The sequence below is a fragment of the Seriola lalandi genome, unplaced genomic scaffold (genome assembly GCF_002814215.2).
Source record: "Seriola lalandi dorsalis isolate HSWRI2012SDOR001 ecotype SW California unplaced genomic scaffold, Sedor1 jcf7180002054948, whole genome shotgun sequence".
Taxonomy (NCBI): Eukaryota; Metazoa; Chordata; class Actinopteri; order Carangiformes; family Carangidae; genus Seriola; species Seriola lalandi.
The window spans coordinates 701,956-728,638 of NW_019525499.1; the positions used below are offsets into that span (position 1 = coordinate 701,956).

At 40.4% G+C, this 26,683-nt stretch overlaps 1 protein-coding gene across 1 annotated transcript in view; it reads left to right on the forward strand.

Annotated features, from left to right (window-relative positions):
* Positions 1-358: 358 nt before the first annotated feature.
* camkmt (calmodulin-lysine N-methyltransferase) overlaps positions 359-26,683 on the forward strand; it is a 107,439-nt gene continuing 81,114 nt past the window's right edge. The window contains exons 1-3 of the mRNA XM_023394430.2: positions 359-700; positions 2,458-2,636; positions 3,251-3,315. Coding sequence (XP_023250198.1) covers positions 539-700; positions 2,458-2,636; positions 3,251-3,315 — 406 coding nt within the window. The 5' untranslated portion in view covers positions 359-538. The remainder of the gene's footprint in view (positions 701-2,457; positions 2,637-3,250; positions 3,316-26,683) is intronic.

Here is a 26,683-nt window from a genome sequence, read left to right on the forward strand (position 1 = left end):
CTAAGCAATGAGATTCCTGGGCTCGGATAAGATTACGGTAAAATAAAGGTTTAGGGTTTTACGCATCATTACAAAGTGTTAACGTCTTAGGTGGAAGGGAGCAATGAATTTGTTGTTGACCCCCTTCTGATCCCTGTTATACATGGCATTGTGGTTATTTCCAATAGAATATATATAAAAAAAATCCTCTGACTCAAAAACCAACCAGTACTCTAAGGCCAACATGAATGATCATTATTACGTTTAAATGATTTGAGTAAGACGGCACCATTTGAATCTCATGCCGCCGCTGAACATCGTTGTTTCGACAATCCATTGCTATGTCTTGAATGCCAAAAGTGTACGGAAGTAGCATGCATCCATTGTGGGTGTAACAGGTGATTACAGCCAAGCAATATCTGTGATCATTTTTGCGTTGGTGTAGTTTAAGGAAAAAGCCCTATTTTTGTATTGCCACGTTGCTACCGATAACTGTGACAGCTCTGCAGTCAGAACATTTGTTTAAAATTTTATTTCCGCTCGTAACTTCGAAGATAAAATGGAGAGGGACTCCACCGGTGCTGAAGAAAAGACCGAGCCGGCTTCGCCTTTGAGGAAAGATATTAATGACGACACCTGTGCAGCTGATTCCCACACCTCCCAGACTGAGACCTGTGGTGCTACTGATGTCGCCCGAGCCAGGTGGACTCTACTACGACAGGTATTGTTGTATGAGCAAGCACAAACCTTTCTCATCGTCTTAGACTTACTATGCGGACGTATTTTGAAAATGTATTAAATAGTCAGTGTGAACTGTGTCATTGGACATTTTTGAATGTTGTATTACCGTTAGAATACTTGTTCCTCATAATCAGGAGTTAGCAAATAGTTTCGTCGTTTCAATATTGTTCAGTGAAGGACCAACACAGTTTTTAATTAGTAGTATATGTTCACATTTATTTCCTTTTGGATTTTTTGAGTATTTTATTTGTTATAACAATAAAATGCATTTATAAAACTTTTCAATATTGTATCTAAGGATGTCATCTTTCCCATTACAGACTAACAGCAGCAGCTTGTTGTTGTTGCCTTAAAGAACAAATTACAGTGTTTCCCATTTGTGTTTCAAATCATTGAATCAGATGTTACAAGGTCATATTGATTGGGGTTTACATGAGTCTTGTATTTACAGGATGTTACCTACAATAGATTTGTGAGAAGTTTGTGAACAGCAAAAGTTTTGATTCAAGCCAAAAAAGGAAAAACCTCTCATCAGGAGGCCTGGGTCCATGGGTCATTATTGGCATAACTGGAAAAATAATAGTGAAGGCAACATATTGTAGTCACCGGTCTTTCACCCTCTCATGTTTTCTTCCTCATTTTGTCTAAACTCTGACATAAGATTATACATTACAGTTCAACAAGCATTTATTTCTTGTCCAAGCTGTGTGAAATATTGAGGAGGGCATATTTTACTCTATGTCACTGCAGTTTGATAATCTAAAAATTATGGAATTGATGCAGATTGTCACTGGGATAAAATGGGCAAGACAATAGATACAGAATGTAATAACCTTTCCATATTGTTTTCTCAGTCTGCCACGGTAGACAGCAGTCTGTTGTTTTGAATGATGTTGGTTTATTAGTACTCTAATCTGCTTTGATATATAGTATAACTCATAATAAAACTGTGTATCTTATAACTTATGCTATAACTATAGTATAAGTAACTTTACAGAGTAGAGTAGACCAGTAGAAATCTATCTCTCTCCTCTGGCCACAGACTCTCACTAGCTATGAATGTGCAAGAACCTTTCACATGAGCAGTAGCTATAAAAGGAGGGCCTTTACTTTTTTTCCATAGATGGTCATTATACCAACATTACACTTGTCTGACAACATAAGCTCCCTGCAGTGGGTCTTCTTGCATTCTGCAGTTCTTCCTGCTGGGACAGTAATAAACGCCATGTGCATGGACTCCACCACGATAGACAGATAGATAGATAGATAGATAGATAGATAGATAGATAGATAGATAGAACTTATATGATTTAATGAGTTCTGTTTTTTAACAGTTGGGGATAAGAAGATGCAAATTAAATCTGTCCATTTTAACTGTACAGTTTTAATCTGTTTGCAACATCATAGACTGAAAGTACATTCAACTTTCGGTTAACTGGAATACATGACATTGTTATTGAAATTTTTGATATCTGATATTCACTGTTGCATCAAACCAAACCATGTCCAATAAAAATGAGAAATCTAAAATTAGTTTAAAATGTCTTCACCTCCATGGCATATTATTACTTCAGGAAGGATCTCTTGTCAGTTGAACTGACATGTAACACAGGCAAAACAAGACTTATTAATTCTGAAGACTTTACAGCTCATAAGAAGATTAAACAGTTAAGGGATGTGTTTTTTTGTGGAAATTAAAATTCATTGACCCATTATTTCAACTCTCAACTCTCACAGGTGTTGCGTCAGAAGCAGGTGGACAATCCAGAGGTCAAACAGGCGTCTGTTCGAAGGTTCGCCTCGTTCGACCTCTTCAGCAGGAAAAGGCTTGTGACACAAGACCCCAGTGATACCTCAGATGACCAGTGGGTGGAGTACAGAAGTGTCTACTTTCCAGAGTACAGTGCCTTACTCAGGTACGTTCACTTGAATGGAAATAAGGCTCTAGTTTCATGCTGGCACAGATAAACGCAGGGTGACAGTGCACCACACAAGGAGCAACTACATGATACCACAGCACATCAGACGAGTTGGGTAAAAGTCAGTACTGAACAAGTTCCAGGTTATACAGTGTTATGCTGCTTTTATCCCCAAGGGTAAAAGAGCATGATGATGACATTAGCTAAAACTATAGAATCTGTGGTTTGTTGTGAATCTAGAACAAACCACACTGCATAACATGTTGTTAAGGCTTAAAACAGGTTGAAATATAGAGATTGAAATGATGCTGAATTAATGGTTCAATGTAACTTTGATGTTTTTCAGAGACATTTCCCACTAATGTATGCAAATACTGTAAATTACAGTAGAAAATGTAACAGATTTTGGAGGCTGGAGGGAAAGTATCTAAAAACATGTTTAAACTTCAAACCAAAGATATATATAATAATCTTTTATATATTTCCTAATGTGACAAATATTTTATAGTATAGTAATTAAGATTATTTGTCTTGTTTCTTTGTTTGTAAAAAGAAAATGCACAACATAGTTCTTTCCCAGACTGATGTACCTATATTTCTGTGTCTCACAGGGACAGCCTGGGGCCTCTTAGAGTTAATGAAGTGCTCAACAGTTTTGACAACACTGGTAATGTCTGTAAGTACATATTTTATCTTACTAAAGTCATTGTATTTGTAATGTGTCTGTGTGATTTATGTGCATGTGATCATGTTCACAGTGGAGATCATTTTACCCACACTGCTTCCTGGCTTTTATCTGTGACACACATGCACACACACTACAACTTTGGGTTAGCCTCATGTTGTGTGCTGTTAGTGTTTGATTGATGGTTTGATGCAGGTGGTTTGATTCTCTCTGTGAATGGGAGTCCGTCTCTTGTGTGGCTTCTACAGCGGTTTATCATGTACTCATTCTTCCCAACTACCTTCAAATGTCCTTTAGAAGGAGAGTGTATTGCAGTCATCTTATTGCTTCAGTAGACAGTGATGAGCGGTTTGGGACTAGGGAAAGAGCATGACTCAAACAGGGATTTGCACACTTGATTCTGACCTTCAATCTGTGCAGCATTTATGAAGCTTGGCTGAGTTAACTTCTGGTTGAGTTGAATCCAGTTTTACTCTGTTAAGTTAGTGCTTATGTTTTTTAGCAATGTAAAAGCAGTCATAGAGGTATTTCAACTAGACATGCATCATGCCAGCCACACACACACTCTGTACTTTTTCAAACTCTGGAAAAGTATGTTTCAAAATGAGATTACAAATAGTTATAATCATATAGTATACATGTGGATTTAGCTTCACAGACCTGTTCCACTGTCAGTATACTTAGACGTGATCCATTTCGATTCATTATGAGCCTCTTTCAGTGTGGATCCATCCTCACCAGCATGTGATGGGTTATGGCGAAGGCCATGGGTTAGAGTTAACCAGCCAGATGGCTCCACAGGAGTCAGGGTCAGAGGTGAAGGCCATGGCTAGAGGCTACTTCACTGCACACTGGGATCAGACTATATAAGTCATGACAGAGCTCAGTGGTAGCTCTCATTCCAAACTGCTAGAATGGATAATCCCTTTTCTCTAGAAGTAGACAATAGGATCAATACTTTTTTCTTTGTAGATATCTAAAGAAGAGGTCATCGTGTTTTTGCCTTGTGGCACTCCAGCAACCTACGCTGCTCTTTGTGATTTGCAAATATCTAATTATCTCTGTTCTTCCGTGTTTCTCTTCCTCTTCTATAAAAACTTGATTAAGATATTCTCCTCTCATCTCCAGACTGCTTACAATATACCCCCTCATTCCTCACTCTCAATCTACCCCTTCTTACCATTTTCTCCACTTTCCTCCCTCCACCCCTCTATCCCTCTCTCCTCCCAGCTGGAGTCATGCTTGGCCAGATGGGTAACTGAGTTCCTGACTTGGCTGGTGGATTAGCACAGCCGGAGATGAGAGCATAGAGGAGGAGAAAGGGGGAGATGGTGGGTGGGCATGCCAGAGGTGGAGTGTGTGTGTGTGTGTGTTGTGTGGGTGTATGTGGGTGTGTGTGTGTGTGTGTGTGTGTGTGTGTATGTGTGTGTGTGCAAGGAGTGGAGGGCCACTAGCAAAGGGGACCTCATTCCACAGACAATGAGCCAGCCATCTCCCTCCTCTTCTCCATCCCATGTTTGGGACTAGTAATGCGTGAGATCAATTAGGACTGGTTGAGAGGAGGCTCTGAAAGGCACAGAGGTGACCCTGTCAGAGCTCAGGGGTATATTTTTGGGGGTGGGAGTCAGAGAGAATCCCCTCTAAATACACAAACACTCACACATTCCTACTCATGTGTGCTCCTCACAAAGCCACACACTTATGCATGCAAAAATCTACACAGTCTTAATAAACACGTTCACTTTGCCCACCATCACAACCCCTTCACCTTTCCTGCTACCTTGATAATCCCCCACCCCTGAGGTGTGGACAAGCCCAAATCCTCGAGGTCCTTGTCTTCATGAATAACAGGCTAAAAAGCCTGGGCGGATTAGCTCACTGCCTCCAAAATGTGTGGACTCAGCTTAAAATTGCTACCCCCTCTCAGCATGACCCTCTCTGCCGGTTATTGTGTTTGTCCCACCACTGTGCACGTATGTGAACAATATGTTGTTTCTTAAGGTGACGATAAGCTGGAGTCAATGGTTTCATTTCAAGACCAGAGGAGAAAGCAAGGAGTTTCAATGAAGACGTTTTAAGAAATGGAGAGTGTATTTTGAGCTGGTATAATGTCACTGAGAGGACTCAGACAACATACTGCTCGGAATATCTGGGATATCAGTGCACTTCTGACCAATTCAATAAGCATTGTATTATTTTTGAAGAAGCCCAAATAGAACCACATACATGGTTGGTTAATGGAGGGTACTGGCATAATTTATAACCCATTACCCTGTGTAAATCATTATATACTGTAACACAGAGCATGCACATATACAAAAATACTTAATTCTGCAGAAAGAAATAAAAGCAAAAAGTAAAAAAAAGTCAAATTCACAAACCCAGATGAAGGCTTTAATGACTTCTCTGAGGAACCAACTTACCACCCAGGACTGGGAAGTCCATATTATATTCACTCTAATCGTGTCTGGTACAGTTTCGTTTTACTGCTGTTTGTCATGGGTCTTTGTGTCAATATGTCTAATACTGAGTGGATCTCAAGGGATCTGAGCATACTCAGTAGCAGCTTTGATCACATGGTGCGTCATAATCACAGGGGGAGAAAGTAATTTAGGAAATCAGGAGCCTATGTAGAAAATTTACGCATTGAATGGGGGAAAAAAACACAGATTTTATTTTAATTGTTGATGCATGAGGTGAAAATATGACTTTAAATAAGTATTTGAAGTAAATAGACAAATTATTTTTGAAAACAGTTTCTATGAGGACATTTTTGTTATATTGCTGCTCTTTTCTTTTACATTTGCACTTGATGAGTTATCAAGTAGAAATCACCCCCTCTGGTGGTCATCCAAAGGTCATTTGTAGTTACCTTTGTAACTCATTATGGTATGTTGTCAATGAATGATCGGGCCTATTTCAGACTGGACTTGATCACTTTGAACTATTTGAACTCTGAACTTCCAACCCTCCTGGTTCTTTAGCTGACAGTGGGGGCTTGTAATCGTAAGAGAGCTTTGTGCAGGCGTTGTTTGGGGTTTTAGGGGTGCTTGTTTCCTGCTAGGGATCAGGATTTTAGAACACAATACAGGCCCTTGGGGTTTGGTGACTAAGAATGCATCAGAGGTGGTGTGTGCATGTGTGTGTGTCTGAGAGGGTAGAGCTTGTTGACATTGCAGGGCTTTTGGTAAGAGGGCTCGTTGGGCTGTGGGGTTACGTGTTGGGTTCACATTGCAGGCAAAGGTCACAGTGACAGACCAGTGTGCACATACACACACACATATATACACACACACACACAGACACGAGTACATTATCTTTGCTGCATGTTTTAGTGTTTGGAATCCTCCACTGGAAGCCATAGAAGCAGTCAAGCTCAGTCTGATTTAGAGCAATGCTTTCCCTCTTCCTGCATTAGTGTGTCTTTGTGTGCATGTTTGTAATCAAGAGCAAAGCATCCTAATGAAGCTTAATAGAGCCTTCTTCACTACAGCTGTCATTGTCTGAATGGCTACTAGCCTTTCAGCCTCTCAGTCATCCTATTATCTCCCACAGACTTCACCTATCACCCCTGCTGGTAAATACTATAAGCCCAGAATGTTTGAGTGTTGAGAGGGAGGGCAGTGTGCGTGTATGTGTGTGTTTGTGTGTGTGTGTTTGTGTGTGTGTGTGTGTGTGTGTGTGTGTGTGTGTGTGTGTGTGTGTGTGTGTGTGTGTGTGTGGGGGGGTTTAGCTGGTCATTTCTGTGTGTCTATTTGACGTTTGTCATGGTATGGGGAGTGTTTGTGGCAGGAGGATGTATGTGTAAAGAGAGAATAAATGTCAGTATAGGTAGCAGCCAATCATCACTGTACATGCCGTGTTGGACAGGTGTGTGTGTTGTCTGTATCCAGTGGATCTATCACAGTCATGTATGCGTGTTTAATGTGTTGCATGTAGTGTCTAAGTGTTCTTAGTGACTGTGTGTATGTGTGTGGGTGTGTGTGCACGCATATGTGCGTGCGTGTGTGTGTGTTGTAATAGGTGCCCCCCGTAGCCTCCCCTTGTGCCAAGCCTTTAGCGGAGCCCTGTTTGCATAATTATGCTAATTCATTGTGCCATAGTGCTAATTAGACCTTGTTAGACAATAGCGCTAGACTGGGAGCTGGCAGGCATACACACACATACACAGACATACACACACAGACACATGCTCACTCAGACAGTTGTGTCAATGACAAGGTTTGTGGTCCCCCTCTGCGCTGTTTATAACATGCTCTCTATAGAAATGGTTCTCTACTGGTGTGCTTTGGACTGAGCTCAGGTGTCTCTTACGATTTTTATTTAAGCTAATAGAACAAAAATCAATGCGGAACACTACAATACTACACAAGCTTCCTCAGAGTAATAACATTGGTCCTTGTCAATGTTCTCATTCTTTCTTTTTTCTCAGAGCTGTTGTTGATTGCTTATTTGCCAGCAATTTTTTATATTTTTCAAAACTTCACTTCTCATTTATATGATAACATATTAGTTATCATTGTACATTGTGATGATAACCAATAATACACACCTCACTTACTACTACTGTCAGTTCACCATGTGATTTGGTCATGAGTCAGTCCAGACCTGTGCTTAAAGGAAAAACAGTTTCATTTATATAATTTCTTCACTGATTGTCAGATAGAAGGAGCTTCTTTTCCAAAATGGGTGTGTGGCATTTTGAATGATTTTATTAGAAAGAAAAATGAATCATATTGTTAAGAAACTTATTTTTAACTTGTTTTCAAGACATATGATGAAAACACATTATAATGTCATTAGTATCAGAGTTTTTCAAATGTAAAGAAGTTCTATCACTTGAGTTAAATCAAATGAGAATCAGATAACCCCACCGTTTTGCAATCATATATTGGTTTTACATCAAAGATTGGCTGCACAGCGGCTAATATTTTATAGGTGGAGGTTGCTGGTAACTTTCGTTCTAGAAAAAAGAGTTTATTTCCAATATGTAGTTTGTGTGCCTTTAAATTTAATAATTGTTTTTCTTTTCTTCTGCACTAAAAGTGGAGGAAACGTTTAGACATTGAGAACAGTCATAACAGGCACAATTAAAATCCATTTTGTATGATGCTTGCTTCTTTTGTTTGTTCTTTACAGCTGGATAAAAATGACAGACTGAAATGCTCCTTAACTGCATTTTTTGCCATTGCCGCAATAATTTATTTCTAAGTCTATAATTTAACCACTAAATACAAAAAGACAGTCACATAGTAAGTGGATGTGGCTTGTAAAAGTGTGTATCTACATGTGCTTGCAGTGTGTGTGTCATTTTGTGGTGTAGAAGTGGGGGTTGGAGGTAGTGTAAGCAAGACTTGAGTGGCTTGAGGGCACATTGAAAGAGTTGCCGGTTGACTTAATTGTAAGTAATTGATTTTCGCTTCTTTAGCCTTGTCTCCTCCATCCATTCACTGGAGGAAACAAGAAAACAGGGACTTGCCTGAAGTACTGTTGGGTGTTGGAGGCTTCTTGACATTCGAGAAGTAAACAATCACCACACTACTTGTGAACACAAGTTGATGCTAATGTACAGATGTGGACATAAATGTTTTTGTGCATGCACAAACACAATCACACACACATACACATGCACGTGGAGGCTGAAATTCCCTGCAGTAAACCACCATTATGACTTTGAGCACAATAGGGATTGAAGGTGAGCTGTTGGGTGTAGCTTTGCTCAGGGAGTCCTCTTCCATTATAGCCAGCAGTTGATTATGTGAATTTGTGCATGACTGAAGGAGAGTGAGAGAGAGAGTGAGAGTGTGTGTGGGTGTGTGTGTGTCTGCGCTCGTCTAGATGCGTGTGCACGTGTGCACTATTACCAGTAAGCGGTGGGGATTAAGTTCAGGAAATGAGTAGAGCGTTAAAGGGTGCTTCCCTGCCCAGTGCTCTTGCATTGTCACCATTGCTAATACTCAGCTAATTACAAGGACATACTTTAAGAGCAAGCTCAGTCTGTAACCCTCATGTCTCTCCACTTCGATCCCTCCCTTTCTTAGGTTACCCCCTTCACCCGAGAATTAGGGGATGAAATGAAAGAGAGAAAGAAAAAAGAAAGAGTAATAACAGGACGCTCCCCTCCCTAAAAGCTCGCCCTCCCTCTGGACGGATACAATTATTGGATTTTTCTCCATTTAAGTCACCCAACCCCTATGTGCCCCTCCTGGCAATGTCCCCCATGGTGCCTAAGCTGAGCATACACTGGCCCCTCCACCCAAGTAACACACACAGACACACACACAGAAAGTGAGTGAGTGAGAGAGTACATTATATCACTGAATTGTGATTAACATTTGGAACATCATGCTGTCTAGTAGACCATGCCACCAACATACAGTGTACTGTACGCCATCCTGTTGTCCTTAAGCTTTTTATTTGAATTATTTTTATGTTTGGAGTTAGAAAATATACAAGATGTGTTAAAAGCTGAGGAGGCTGGACAAGGAAGTGCTCCAACTTTGCTGTTAATTCCCATAGAGCACAAATAGGTATTCTTTATTAGTTGCTATGCCAACATTTGTGGTAATCATAGCTGGGAATAGTTCTTGTTTCACTTAAAAAAAAAATCCCATTTTGTTATATTACCTTCAGTTAAACATTTTATTCAAAGCTATAAAACCCTCAAAGATATTCTTTTGTTGCCTATAGTATTTATTTGTGATTGCAGACGTTCAAACTGACTCTAGTGTCTGAATCTTAAAACTTTTACATCATCACCTGCAGTGACGATGATGAATACAACCTTGGGTACAGCTGCACAATAGCATATGAGAGTGGCACAAAAGTCATATACGCACATCGTTAAAATGGTGTTTCTTGAAGCAGATTGAAGCATGTACCCAGTATAAAACACTTTTTTGTCTACACCAACTCTCAATGAATACCTTGTTTGTCATTGTGTCTGCATCCATATTCGTGTGTACCATATATGTGTGCACAAACACAAATGTGCTGAGTATGCCTCCATTAGAGAGCTTAGTGATTAGTGCATGGTTAATTTGGCTCTCCTCCCTCTTGTACCCATCAAGTGCACCACTGTGTACTTCCAAAGGCACAAGTGTGCGCATGCAAGTTCATGAGTGTGCATGTGTTTGTTTATGTGTGTGCAAATCTGTGTGTGAATGTCCCTGATGATGTTTTAAAACAAACAGATGATTAATGTGATTAGTGTGTTGGTCAGGGAGTGGGGCAGCTATAGTAAATGGCATATGGGAATCCGTTTTGGCTCCACTCCAAATACTGAGTTTGTGTGTGTTTCATTGTTTTCTTGCTTTGCATTGATTTCATATTATCGCCTGATGCAAAGCTGTGAAGAGTAAAAATTATGCAGTTTTTAAATTTCATTTTTTTTTATAACAGCATACGTTTGCTGAGAGGGAACTGAGAGGGAACTGTTTTCTTATAAAGCATTCACTGTCTTTTACAGAATGGAAACATGGTGTTTTTCACCAAAACCTTCTGAGGAACCCGTGAAACTTTATAAGAGCAAGAACTTTACTTTTATTTTATGTGTAGTAGGAACATGGTCTTAGGTTCAGTTCCTGACCCCAAAAACTATACAAAGTGTCTATAACTTCATCTTCTTTTTAATTTGCAGTCTCAGATGGGCATGCAAAATATACTATATAACTATTATATATATACTTATTTTATAAGTCATTGTAAGAAAAAATAATTATCAATAACTCAATACTTGGTCCAAACCCTTGGGAATCCTTGGTTGCTGGGGCCGTTTCGTCAAAAAGTCCCTACAGAGAGGTGGAGCAGCTGCTTGACAGCCGTCAGACTGTCAACAGGACTTTGCTGCAACTGCTAATGTGTTTGTTATTTAGCTAAGGAGCTATTAACTTCCTTAGTGAGTCACTCTAGAGCTTTAATGCACAAACTGCTACAGTCACTTGTTCACTCTGTCAGTCTCTCTCTGTCTGGAGACTCTGTAAATAGCCCCACAGGGGCCTTTAACTGTCAGTTGGCACAGTACTAACGCTAGAGTATGTGTTGACGCTAATGGGTGTGCTAAATGCTAATCTGAGTTGGTATAGGCCTCTGAGGGGAAAGCTAACTGATTTTCAAGTGGTCCTCTGAGAGTCAGCCCTAATCACTAACTAGCTGTAGCATCTCTCTGGGGCTCCAGGCTGAGGGAACTGGAGCTGTTGAGGCTATGCTAACTGCTAACTGCCATAATGTGCTGTGGCTTTACTCTTTATCGCAGAGCTTTAATTTTAGAACATTATGCAAGAGAAATTGTCTTTGTTTGTATAGTCTTGTAAGGAAGTTATAAAGACTAAAAGAATGAAACTTTGACAACAAAACATATCTGTGTGGTTTATATATATAATATTAGTATGAAGCAGTTTCACATTTCCTTCAGCTGTCAGTCTCTCTCATACACACACAGACACATAGAAACACACACACGTTATCACACACATGCACACACTTCTCTCTTACTCTGTCTCTCTAGCTGTCCACAGCAGGCCATGGCGCCACAGACCTTTGTGTTTGCCCACTGAGGCTGAAATACACTCTCTCTCTCTCTCTCTATTACACACTCTCTCACACACACACACACACACACACACACACACGCACACGCACGCACACACACGGAGGGAGAAGGAGAGACATTAGATGGATGTAGTGACTGAGATGGATATTCCCAGTTGTAATGGTGACACCCTGGACCCTGTTTCTCATGCACCATAAGTCCTGTTTTTATATATACATATATATTATATTTATATATATATATATATATGTATGTATATATATATATATACACAAAACTTCATAGCCCGGTATAAATGACATTTATACTTTTTTTTACAAGCTGTAATGTTTTTTTTGTGTAATTGCAAACACATACAAATATTCATAAAAGCTATGATTTAACAAATATTTATATTTGTTATTTAAGTTGGCTACTGATTAATTCGGACATGCCAGTGGTTGGGACTGAAGACCCTAAAAGCAAATTATATTATTAAGTCATCGCTTATAGTTATTGATACAAAAACCACGAGGTCAATGGCTGGGAAAGCCAAATTTACTAACAACAGTTCTCTACCGTGAGACCAGTGAAGCCCTCACAACAGTCTAAATAATGTAACACCCCCTTCACTTGTGCATATGATATGAATTTTATTTTATTTACTGTAAGAACAACATGTAACATGTAATTTAACATGTAAGTGTGTGTGGGTGTGTCTCAGTAGGGATAGAAGGGATTACAGGAAGATTGGTGTGCAACCAGGTTGCTAGACGGATCTCCTCCAAACTCTGTGTGCTGCCCCACTGGGCCTTTCATCAAGTGTGCGTATGTGTGTGTGTGTGTGTGTGTGTGTGTGTGTGTCTGAACAGGGCTGGATCAGAGAGGGAGGGTTAAGTGTGGGATCACAGATGGAGACATAATTTTTCAGCGCCCTACATCTTCATTCATCCCTCCCTTTCTTTCTTTACATCTCAATGTCGTTTGACCTTTTTTTTAATTCTTTTTTCTCTCATTGTGGTTTTAAATGTTTCTGTTAAAGGATCTTTTATATCTGTGAAAACCTGCTCACTACACCATGCTCTCAGATGGTATGAAATAAAGTTAATTATTAGTTGATACATTAATGAGTGGATAAATGAAAAACAAGTTTCTCAGGTTCTTAAAAATGAGAATTTGCTGCTTTTCACTGTTACATATCATTTGATTTTGCCATTGCCAATATCATGTAATATTGTACAGTATTAATCGAGTAATCAAAAAAAATCTTCAGGTTAAGTGTTAATTAAAACAATAGTTATTTGCAGTCTTATTTTTGCAAGTTCAAAATATAACAAAATATCTGGTTAGGGTATACAGATATGATGAGAGGTGAACAGTAAATTAGGAATGATTGGTAAAAAGATGTTTCACTCCTGCACAGCAGAGTTCACCATGTCAGTGCTACAGGTTCTAATTTTCTCTTCCTGTGCTGCTGGTAACAGCTTCCCTCCCAGTTTCATTGCTTTCCACCCTCTCTGCTGTGCTTCTTCCCTCCCTCTCTGCCTTCCCCTCACTCTCTCCACCCACCAGTGATTGCACAATCTTCCCATCACCACCACAATCATAACAGCCCAGATTCTGTGCCAGTGTGTAACCACTGCCAGTCTGTGCACACACATACTGACACACACACTCATGCACACACATACATGCACACAAGCGCACATGTGTCCCAGAGGAGAAATACAGTTGGAGCTTTTATGCTGCTTTCCCAAGTGGCTGTTTTCGAGCGCAACCACAATGGAGGGCCTAATGTGGATTTGTTTAGAGAGCTGGTTAATTGGAGTGGGATGCTCTAATTGCACCTCTTTCATGGTGTGTGTGTGTTTGTGGATGTGCGTGTGTGTGAGAGTGTGCGAATGTGAGTGTCACCTGGCTTTTGTTTGGACTGTGTGTGGGAAAACATTTGCTCAGCTATAACTACACTACACAAACACTATAAGCTACATAACACACACATAAGGGGTGTGAAGTGTCTAAGTACAGAGAGCGGGAGAGAAACAAATAGAGAGAGAAAGGATACATGAATAGTACGCCTTATAATCAGAATACGCTACTGTATGTGCAGAGGCCCCTGTTTATGTGAATGCACAACTTGTGTTTGCACACATGCATCTGTACAGTGCTTCCCTCTGTCTCTTTTTGTCAGTGTTGTCCCCCAGTTGGGGGTGCTGTAAGTCCTTGTATGACTCTGTCACTGCTTGTGTGTGTGTGTGTGTGTGTGTGTGTGTGTGTTTGTGTCTGGTGTGTACGTGTGTGTGGGTGTGTGTGTGTGGTGTGTATGTGTGTGTTTGTGTGTGTGTGTGTGTGTGTGTGTGTCTGGATCCCTGGCTGTTTGTATATCGAAGCTGCTTGCCAGTTTGGCATCTGTTTTGTCATACCAATGTCCTGGTGTGCCTTTTAAAGGGGCACACTAAACTCCCAGACACATACTGCAGATACACACACAGTTTTTCAAAAGGACTAATAATTGTTGCGTATGTTTGTTAGGTGAGCTTCTGGTCAGCTCCTTAACATCTCTCCAGATACACATGGTGGAAGATTTAATGGAAAAATACGTATAAACGAGCGGGGAAATGAATACTGATGCTTGTATATGCTGTGAATCACAGTCACCAGGTCTCATCACAGGAAGATTTTGGAGTCACGTGTTGGATAGTGCTTTCCCCAACTTCCTTCAAAACAACAAATGACGGACTGTCTTTTGAGAGACTGGTGTTCAATCCTCCACAAGAGTTTCAGAGACTTGTAGAATCTGTGCCAACGAGTACTGAAGATGCTGCGGTGGCTCAGCACATTACTAAGAAACTTAGTTTTTTGTTTGTCACCCATCTGTATGTAAAACTTCATAGCCCATTTACATTTGAAAATTAAAATATTCCAAAGAATAAAAAATAAAAGTAAACTAAAAACAATTACAAAACTGGCATAAAAGAAACATTTTATTTACATCCCTCTTTCTGAATCTTTTCTTACACTCCCCTCTCTTTCGTCCACTTGCTGTTCCCTCCTCCTCATCTGTGTCCATTTATTTTTCCCTCCGACCTCCCCTCTTTACTTTCTGTCTGTCCATGTTCTCTGTCAGAGTCAGTCCACCATCCACTTGTGACGATTGTGCGTGCATGTGCGTGTGTTTGTATGTCTGTGTGAGTGCAAACACATGGCGTGCCCTAAGTGGGCCATAGACCTAAAGCTAATCAATGATCGTCATTTAAGCCCATTCTCATCCTGCAAACACACACACACACACACACACACACACACACACACACACACACACACACACACACACACACATGCACACACATCACAGTGCTTTGGTGATCAATTTAAAATAAGTGTCATTCACTTTTTCTCATCTGCTAAAGGACATGGACAGTGGATGGACTGTCTCTATTACTCTTTAGACGTTCTCTGTTTCTTTGTGTACTGCTGTGTTTAGTTTTCATTCTTTGGCATTATGAGACAAGAGAGTGATCTCTTTTGTTAGCATAAGTGTATGTGTTCGCCTTTCCTTTTGCTTGTGTGTGCCCCCTGTGTGTGTGTGTATTCATGTGCACGCATGTGTTTGCAGGGTCAGTCTAAATGGAGATGTATTATTAGAAACCATTCTGAGCATGGTCACTGCAGTTCTCAAGCAAGGCAATCAGATCACTTAAGAGGCTGCTTGGTCTATGGTCTATGGCCTAAAGCTTCCTGTCTCCTCTTATATGTGTCTCTCCCTCTCTATCCTTTAATGCCCCTCTCCAACACACACAAAAACCCTGGCAGCCATGGCCATCACCCCTTATCTTCTCTATCCTCAGCCTCCCTCTTCTCCTCTCTACCACTCCTACCTCCTGTCCTTTACCTCCATGGGGGAAAAAGGACAAGGTCATGAAGATAAACATAGAAAAGTGAAAGTGGAAGAGAGGGAGACAGAGAGAGCTGAAATGAACCATCTCATTTGGACATTAGCCTCTGGGCGGCTGTGGTGAGAGGCTAGCTAGCCTAGCGGATAATGCCCAATTGTGTATAAGGCATTATTTAGCTTCAGTTAGCCAGCTGCTTTGACAAGCTATTACTGGAAAGAATGAAGAGAGCATTGTAAGACTCCCTCTGTGTGTGTGTGTGTGTGTGTGTGTGTGTGTGTGTGTGTGTGTGTGTTTGAGAGAAGAGAGACAGGTGGCTTTACTTACACATCACTGGTGCACAGAGTGCATCACACACAAATACACACTAATGCATGTGTGTATTTGTGTGTATGTGTGTGTATCTTGACAGCATGCTTAGTGGACTGTTTCCATCCAAGCGTGCACAGTGATGGACAACATTATCACACAGAATCAGCGCTTTGTGCTGCATATGAACCTTGTTCACTTGAGTAGGCTGTTTAGTGAAAGGTCCCTTAACCCTGATGACACTAAGGAGTTTGATATTGAACCCTTGAATCTGTTCCTATGGAGCCATTCAAGGCAGAGGAGCTGCATCCTGGAATCACAAATAAACATCCAGAGCAAAAGTATTTAATCTATAATGATATAAAGCATAAAAAGCAGAAGCTGAAATGCTTTTAGTACAAACATTGTTTTTAACAGGTAATCCATGTTGGTGTGATTCCTGTTTTTCTACATCTTTGGACAGAATGGTCGAGAAGATGTTTTCACAAAATCCATTGGAAACGAAAGTTGTGCTGGTTTATATTGTCCAGCTAATTTGAACAGATTAGTTTTGCTTGTCTATTAAGGAGAGAGCTTGATATTGCAGCATCAATCATGACCACAAGGTTACTTGTTTGTCCTTTCCCAATTTAGCTCACAATTTTTCAACAACTAACAGTAAAGTAGACAAATATGTTTTTTTGTCCACAAAGTGAAGACAAATCAAACAGAGGACCACAACAGTAACCATCCATATTATAAAAGACGATTATAAAAGTGGTTCAACAAGTGACTTCATGTCGTCAAACTCCTCTACCTTGATTTTACTGTTGGTTATTCTGTATGTCTGTGCTGCAGCATGTAGGTCTATTGTCTGCAACAGCGTGAACCAAGGCTCCATTATGCTATCATCAACAATTGCAGATGCTTTACTCTCTGTGCCTTTGCCTCCTCTTCCTTTATTGTCAAATGCATGCATTTCCATGATATCTACCATAACACCCATGAGCCCACTCCAGACAACTCAAAGGATCAAAACAACTATTATGCTGTGATGCACATTCCAGTTATATTTTTCTTAGTGCCAGTTTGACCCTGGCTATTTAACAGCTGGTATCCACTCACTCTGCATTACTGGTAGAAAGGAATTTAGAGTCACTGTGTAGGTCTGATCCTCTGCTGTCTTAATTGTTCACTCTCAAGTAATCTGTAAAATGCTTTATAGTTATTTACAATGGCACAAAATATTATTGTCTGAAACACACATTGGTGGAGAGCACTATGGAAAACTGAAGCCTTTGCTTAGCATAGACTGGTAAATGTACAGCTTTTTATCCATGGCTTTTGAAAATTATTTTATTATTGTAATTGTTTTCATTTTAAAAATGCAATCATTGGTCTTGCAATCTGACTAAGTGGTACCCTGTTGAAGCCAGTTATTTTTTAAATCTCTGTGTGGAAAATTCAACAAGTCCTCCATCCTAAATGACCACATAGGTCGCTTGTCCCTACTGCCAGATACGACTCTTAGGACTGGTCATGGTTTGGTTAGGTTTAGGCAAACATTGGGGTTCGGGTTAAAATAAGTACTTCCTTAAGGTTAGGGGACCTTTGTCATCACAGTCACAACAATAAACATGCGGATGAGGTTGTGGAACGGTCATGGATAAAAAAAGCAACACTGATTATTGGTTTCACGTGGGAAACGAACTGTGGTGTCCTGTGTCAAAGTCCTGCATTTTGTCGATCCATCCATCAATCCACCCCAACCTCCCCCAACTGCAGACTTTTTCGCTCTATGTAATATGTCACCTGACTTCCTTCTTCACTGCTGCCATAATTACTATGGTTGCCAAAAAATATAATGTAACTATAGGTGGTAATCAGCTGCTTCCACAGATGGGGAGGTTTTTTACAGCAGTACAGTCTCTGAAAACTAATAGATAAGTCATGGATGGACTTGGAGAGTGGAGGGGAGAGACGAGGAGAGATAAGAGGAGAATGTCTAATAGAGATATATCATTACACTGTTATATGTGTAATCTATTGTGCTGCCATTGAACAGCAGCAGCATGGGCTTGGCAGTAGGCCATGCACACACACACACATACACACACGCTGTGCCTCCAGTGGGGCAGTAATAGAGGGTGTGAGTGTATTAGTCGCTACAGTCCAAGTGTTAAGTGCTGGCCTGGTGTGTGTGAGATCGATGACAGCCGGGCGGCCCCTCATTCACACACGCACACACCCACACATAGACACACACAGCTGTGACACATAGCCTGAGGTCAGGGGTCATACACAAACATCTCTGTCTCTCAAACACATAAACATCTCTCTCTCTTTTTCTGTGTGTCTATATGTATGTATCAAAAACACTTTCTGTGTTTATTACACACACACGCACATACACACACAGGCGTACATATACCCATCCAGTCCTGCGACCACAGGGAGGGGCCCGCTGTCAAGCACCAGTGGTCCATCGATACTCGGGTAGAGCACTAATGCCTGCTGTCTGCTGATGGACGCTGGCCTGCCTCCAGGGACCATTAGACTCACTGGGACACAGACAGACACACACTTACACAAACACACACTGGTACACTAACATGGAACACATAAACAAACCTAGAACTTGCATGCACACACACGGTGCATAGTACTTGCAGGTTCGAACACCACAAATGTACAGTACATACATGCGTATACATTTGCATTTTAATATGTATTCAAAGCACTGCACATCTGTGGTTTTGACATTGTAAAACTCACAGGAATGGATGCAAGTTGGGCACAATGACACGGCAGCAGTACTCATGTTTTAGCAGCTCTGTAACAATAATTCGAGGTAAGGTTTATAGAAAAAGGAATGACAGTTCAGATGCCAAATACGGCAAATGATGGGAACACGTTAAAGTCACTTACATAGCTGTAGTAAATTCCACTCAACTCCTTGAATGAGAAGGAAACTTAATGTCTTTGGAGTTCTTACTAAAACTCAAGCAAGTTATTCTGTTCAGATCCACCACAGTGCACCTCATCTGCCGCAGGGCATTGATGCTGTAGTAGTTTATGATGCCATCCCACACAATCCTCTTCTTTCCTGTCCTGAGCCAGGCAGTAGGGTCATTATGTCATCAGTGTTCACATGGCTAAAATCACCAAAGTGCTGCAGGATCAAGTGCTACGTTCTGATCCTTTGCCTTGCTATCCATCGAACTGCAATCCAGACACCATTAGCAATACTCTTCTCTACTTTACTGGGCTCTTTGGTTCTTTTCTTCATTCTCTCTTTCTCAGCACCAGACCCCTCGTTTCTGCAGCTCCCTAAAATTCATCCAATTGAGCACACTCACAGATCTGTATTACTCACTGAGTGTCGACTCAGCACCTTTTTAGGTGAATTAGCTGAACAACAGATGTGCTGAAGTGTGTGAAAGAGTAGAAGATGAGAGAACAGATACCAAGGAGATCCTACAGTGGATGAAGTGAACTTGGTCCATTTGTCTGTTCAGTAAATCCCTTACCCAATTACTATCTCACTATCGATTACTATTAAAGTCAGCTATATAATAATCAAAATACAAAGGGCTGAGCAAAGCGACCACAGTGTTTTTTATAGGTTGTATTTGGGCACCCCCAAGAATATATATATATATAGGGCTAAATGTCCGACAACTCCTTGTAACTGCAGTCCTGGGGTTGTTTCAGAATACACTACATCTCACCCAATGCAGTGTGTCTGTTTTATAGGTGTTTAACTGTGTTTGGATGGAGTTAAGTTACAGCAAATCAGACTGTTTAGAAGAATAACTTTACTTTCTAGGGGATTTATTAATGACGATAAAGTGGCATCCTTTAAAGTGGGGTGTGTGTACTGTGTATGTAATGCTGAACAGATGCGTGATTAACACATTCAGTGAAAGTGCTATAAGGAAATGTAACAGCAGTTTCTTTGTACATGTTAAATTGTTTGGATTGCAAGGGCATTGATCTTCATGCGTGGCTGCATGCTTTTATTACTTACAGATTTATTTATTTTTCTTTAGCAATGTTAAATTTTTCATGACTGAGAGGGCAGCTTTCATGTATAGTAACAATTTGATTAAAAACCTAGAGTAAAAATATCACCAAATAGCACTGGGATCTCACTCAGTCCTTTGTATACACAGCAGTCAGTAACAACAAAAAATGAGAACCCAAGTCTGGTTTGGTTCCAGTATTGATATCTGTACTCTATGAATTTCTCATTAGACTAGTTAATTACTACCCAACACTGCCACAGCGTCTTTGTTTTATTGGCTCAGCACAGTCAAAAGGCATCCCTAGAGCTCAGAGAAAACACAGTCCCATAATATAATAATAACAAGAGGGGAAAAAAGGAAAGTGTAACGAGTTACAATGAAGCTCTTGATGGTTTTGGAGTATATCTGTGTAAGAAAAAAACAATGAAAGAATGTAAAAGAATGATTAGAGTTGATAGAAAAAAAAAGGGGGGAATTTGGCGTCTTGTGAAAAGCCAGTGTGTATAAGTGCTGTGTAGGTGCTGTCAGGGGATAGATGTTTAGCATGGAAGCCACTCTTTCTTTTTGTCTCTGCCTCTTGTCTCTGTTCTGTTTATTGATTAAAAAAAAATAAATAAATAAATAAAATAATGAGAAGCCTCATTAAGCCTGGGTGTAGACAACAAACTAGAGCAGAGTTGTAGAAGAGGCACGGATGGGGAGAAGAGGAGAGGAGAGGAGTGAGCAACACAGAGAGAAGAGATGCAAACAAAGTGAAAGATGATGAGGAAGAAAACAGTGAAAGGACACCTTGAGAGAAAGAAAAGAGAGAGATGGGTCCTGACAGGAGAAGGGGGCTGTCTACAGATTTGCCTGCATCAAACCCAGGCGCCTGTGGGCATCATCACAGTACAGGCATACACACACACACAAACACACACACACACAAATTCACACACAGATGCACAGTGATAACCCATCAGCACTGGCCAAGTGTTGTTTAATCCAACCTGACTTGCACTCGACAGAAAAAGCAAATTCACTTCCACTCACAGTCTGGAAAACGGAGCGCTCTTCACATAAATGGCAGCGCTCTGAATTACGCCGTTTATGTGTGTGTGTGTGTGTGTGTGTGTGTGTGAGACTATGTATGTGTGTGGTGTGTGTGTGTGTGTGTGTGCGCCCACTGGCATGCACACATGTTTTACAGCTCATGTTTTTATTTTTGTGATGATTTTTTCAGTGTGTTTGTGTGTGTGTGTTTACATGTATTGGTGGTGACAACCTCTTCAGCAGTACCCCCTTCATTGTGTGACAGGCAGATAGCTAGGCTGCTCTGCTCCCTATTGTTAGGGGGCTGTCATCAAACCCTGCTTGTACAGCCAGTTATGCTGCCTGTGTGTGTGTGTGTGTGTGTGTGTGTGCGTGTGTGTGTGTGTGTGGGAGACAGAGTTTTCACTTTGTTGTGCTTCTACATCTTCATGTGTGCTAATGCATACACCTGGGCATGTTTTTCTGTTTGTGTGTCAATGAGTCCGCTTGTTTTTTCTAAAACAAGCATTTTCTGTGTATACGAGCGTATGTGCGCAGGTGAGTGTGCGTGTTTGATTTGTTTATCTGCACCACAATGAGAGAGAGAAGAGAAGATCAGGGCTGACAAGCCATTGTTTGACAGACTGATAGTTTGGCTGGAGCGCTCTACTGTACTCCCCTCTCCTCTCCATTGTTATGTGACTTGTCATTAAGCCCTTGTTGCCCAGTCAAAATGGGCAGGAGTGGTTGTTAGCCACAGCGCTGTCATTTGTGGAGAGGAGTAGGTGAGCCTAACGCACACACATAAACACGCACACACACATACGCAGATACAAGAGGGCAGAGGCATAGAGTGGGTACCGCAGATGTGGAAAATTATTTTTTGCTCAGTATCTATGGTGCTCGATGTATTATTAACATTCTCATACAATACTGTTAAAAAAGACACAAGCTGTGTTGATGAAATTAGGAGTCCTGCAGTGCTGAAAGAGCTAAGGAGAAAATTTCCCCACAGCTTTTGAAGAATAACCCGGCTCTGGAAATAAATGAGTATTTATATAAGAGGTGAAAATTGGAAAATGGAAAATCCACTGCCAGTGTATGTGTATGAAAGGAAAACTCAATCAACAGATTCGTGGATCCCATTGGTTTTGTAAACTTATGAAATTGTTTTTAATCATATATTTGTAGAAATTATGGTCAGGCAGAATGATTCTCTTTCTTGAAAGAGGAATTGTCTTCATTAGATAAAAGTCGAACCTCCTGTTTTATATTAACCAGAAGCAGCCTTAACTTTGTACTAAAATATTGTGAGCACTTTTTAATAGATGTTTGTAGTGATGCCTTCACATTCCTTCTCTATCTATTGTATAAGGCTGGAGTAAGTTAGCAGATATGCAGCAGAGAAGGGTGTTGTTGGTAACCGTGGATTGCAGATGCTTGCAGAGAAATCTCTTTAATCTCAACAACATGCCAAGGGAGCTGATTGGTTGCTCCAACTCATGTCAGGAGGAGAAAATAAAAAGTCACATAAATGTATAAATATAACAGGAAAAGAGAACATCTCTGAATGAACCTTGTGCACGTTCTACTTTGCATAGCCTGGAGAAGCATATAATACAGATGTTTTACTTGCAACATAAACATAGGATTGGTCTTTGATAGTTTTGGATTTCCACTTTATTCAAGAACACTCAGGACTTCTTATATGATGTTGGAACCTGCACTGCTGCACCAGACAGATGTACAGAGATGTGCAGAGATGGACTTTTTCTCAGACAGACAGGCCAGTATCCCTCTGTGGTCAATTTCCTGTGTCAGGAGGGAACGAGGACAAACAGGTGACATCACTTCCTGCTGAGGACAATCACACAGGAACTGGCCAGGAGCCCCTAGAAGTGCTGTAATCGACATAACAACCCTGACCACAGCCAAGAACACACACATACACTCACACAAACACACACAAACACTCAACGACACTATTGTTAGCTCCAAACTGTCAATAAGCTTGGTTTATTGACATAATTTTGAGGCATTGTACATTTCTGTCTGTCTGTGTGGATGTCTTTTTCCCGATCTCACTTCCTTTATGCATTTCTATCTACCACTTATTCAGTCACTTTCATTGTTGTGTGTTTTTCACATTTAATTTGGTCAAATATCTCTCTCCTCCTTCAGCTTCTTACTCTTGATCAGCAAAAGCAGTCTGAACTGCAGAAAAACACTTTGACATCTGAAATATTACATGAAACACAGCCCTTAAAGTAGTGTGTGTAGCTGGCCTAGGTGGTCTCAGTCTTCCCCTTTATTTCTTTACAATCAAATAAAAATGGCAAATGCCCAAAAAGAAAAAAAAAACAACTAAACTAAATCTTTGAAATGTGTTGAATGTAATTAATGCAGCATCTGTTACTTTACCTAATGTTTACTAGGCATTTCTACTATATTATACCCATCTTATATCATGTTTGTTTGCTGACAGAAAAGTACATAATAATCTTTCAGTTTGAACAATCTCAACACTTGATCTTTTTTGTATAAAAGGTTGTAGGGTCACTAATAAAAACAGAACATAACAGAGAACCATAAAAAATGTATGGATGTTAAAATACAATTTTTTGTCCCACTATATATATATCACTTTAAAGTGGTACGCTTTATCATACTCTTAAAACAAGAACAAATGGCTGAGACCTTGTGGAAGTAATAGGCCAAAGCTTCTCAAGACCACAGTGCTGCTCCCCTGAACTGCAGTACCTCTTCTGACCTGAAGGTGGGAGCAGTGGCTGCAGTTTTACAGCTCTGTTGCAGTAGAGGAAGACCTACAGCGTGAACACACAGAGCAGCTCCTAAGCAACTGTCTACTTTTCTTGTTTGAGTACAAACAAAACATACAATAAGAAGGAATTACAAAGCGCAATAGTCTTATTCAAATGGTTGTGTAATTAATTATCAGCATTTATTTTTCTATTGGAAGGTTTTTGCTCATCTGTAGTTGATGTGGGATTTAATAAATTTAATGGAGTGTAGTTTCTTGTTGTTTTGTTTTTGTGTGAACTTGCCCTGTGTCTAAGGGTCTGTTCTATTCTACTCTGCTCTAATCTATTCTATTCTGTTTCCCAGGAGTGACTTATAGGAAAAAAAGGGGTTACGGTGAACAGTTGATTACACATTGTCACTCTCTACATATTTGCCTTGATGTGCGCTCTTATGTGTGCTCTTAATTGATTGACCCGTTGCTATAGATCGCCTTGTGGTCGGCAGCACTCAATACTGCCAGGTCTTAGTATTCCTGGGTGAGGGGGGGAGAAGGAGAATGGGGGGAAAAGACAGAAAGAAAGAGACAGAAGATATTGATCATGTGCCGTGTGCATCGAATTCCAAGTTTACCTGACCTTCCAAACTGCTGGCATCATCACCGCAGTACACCAGCAATGTCCCCTTCCTCTCTCGCTTTCTTCCTGCCTTCCTCACTTCACTGTCCTTTTGTCTCAGCCCCGTGTGGATTTGTGCATTTGTGTGTGAGCGTGCATGTCAGTGTGAGTTTGAGTGCGTGTGTGTGTGTTTGTGAGTGTGTGTGTGTGTGTATGTGTATGCATGCTTGAGCTGCAGATAAAGCCTAAATTGAGCTGTTTTGATTGTTCACTGAGAGTGCCTGCAGCACAAGGCCCCTTGGCTGAGGAGCACACACACACACACATACACACTCACACACACAGACACACACACCCTCACATTCAGCCCTGTTCCAGTCACTCTGCGCTCCTTCTCCCCTGCTTTTTATTAAGTGGTGTTGGCAACAGCAGCGAAAATTCTTTTAATTACTAGTCAGAGTAACTTTCTGTCTCTGGAATGATGCGGGCTATTTGTTAACACCAAACTCTGAAAAAAGCCTCCTGCATGTCTTAATGTCTCACTACCACTAATCTGGGTTTACACAACTTGTTTTTGGGGCTGGATTAGCTTTAGGCCTATCTTGAAGGAGGTTGTTTTTTGGAAGGTGTCTTGGAAAAGAAATTGTTTTTAAGAGACTAGTATTCTTAGACATTTGTTGTTGAATCCTCATAGAATGACTGTGGGTAATTCATTAGATGAAATAATAGAAAGATTCTAGTACTACTACCTTTCAACTGGAGATGAATGGAGTCATGTAGAAGAATTTCTTATAATGTAGTGCTTGTGACATTTTAGAGAATATTTATGAAATGTATTGTGATGCCATATGTGATTTTCCAGAAATATGTACATTGTTCTTATTTGACCCTAATGACAGATGGTTTGTTAGATGACAAGGTGGAACCCGGAGCTGTCGCTGAATTTTTTTCTTTTATATATTTATTCATTCGTGCATAATTTTCACTGTTCATTGCGTTAGTTGTGAGGGGTTAAAATACTCCAAAGAAGTAACATAGACTGTACGTGTGTTGCTATACCTCAAGTTACTCACATAGATTTACAGTCAAAAGTCAGTGTATGAAAATGAAAAGCTGGTGTTTATTAATATAAACAAGATCACAACATGCCTGGCACTATGCTAAGGTGCTATAAGGACAGAGAAAAATATGGAGAGGGTTAGGGTTTGCACACTTTGGTCCAATGGCTGAATTTAATGATGAAGACAAGCTTTTGGTCACATTTTACTTAATAAAGGTCTAGCAACTGACTGCTGTACTTAAATATTTTCATCAGACCTAAGTGTGCAAAGCTTTCTTGTCTCCATATAATGAAATATAAGCAATTTCCTCCGAGTGCTCAACAGTGGTCATGGGAATCCCTCTCCTCGTATATTAGATTTAAAGAGATGCATTGGCATTTCTGGTTTTCACAGGGATTTAAGAGGGGAAATACATATTTGTTGATTTGAAAAGGGAATGAACCTGAACCGGAGTCCAACGATACCATACAATTATGCAAATGCACACTTAAAAACAAACTGCATGCAAAACGATTTGGCAGAAACACTTTAGGAGAGTGAGAGGTGTGTATGTGTACACATGGATGTTGGCATGTGAAAACAACTGCACTGGACATTGTTCTAGGGCTGTGTACACACACACACACACACACACACACACACACACACACACACACACACACACACACACACACACACTCCAGGGATGATGTCTGGCTAGCTGGATAAAGTAGTGCTATTGTAATTCGATAGATGGCTTTCCCTAAGATAATCTGCCTTAAACAGATGATCATTTTGGGAGTGGATTTGATTGATGTGGGACAGGCAGAGAAAGAACAAGACAGAGAGGGAGAGAGGGAGTATGTTTGTATTTTTAAGTCTGTGTGTGTGTGTGTCAGAGAGAGAGAGAGTGAGAGAGAGAAAATGAAAAGGGTACGTATGGTGATGAACATTATTTTGTGCCAGCTGGACACTAAATGATGCTCATACTGGGACTTGTGTGTCTCTGTTTCTCTGGCTCTCCTCATGTTGTCATTGTTCATTTGACCAATCACACATTCCTGTTTTCTCTTATTTTATCTCCTTTTTGTAAAGTATTTGTAATGGTGAGGGCCTTTGCTCACATTCGTTTTTGCCTCACATCATTTCAAAAACTTTGCATACCTCTCACTGTTGCAGCATTAATACACTT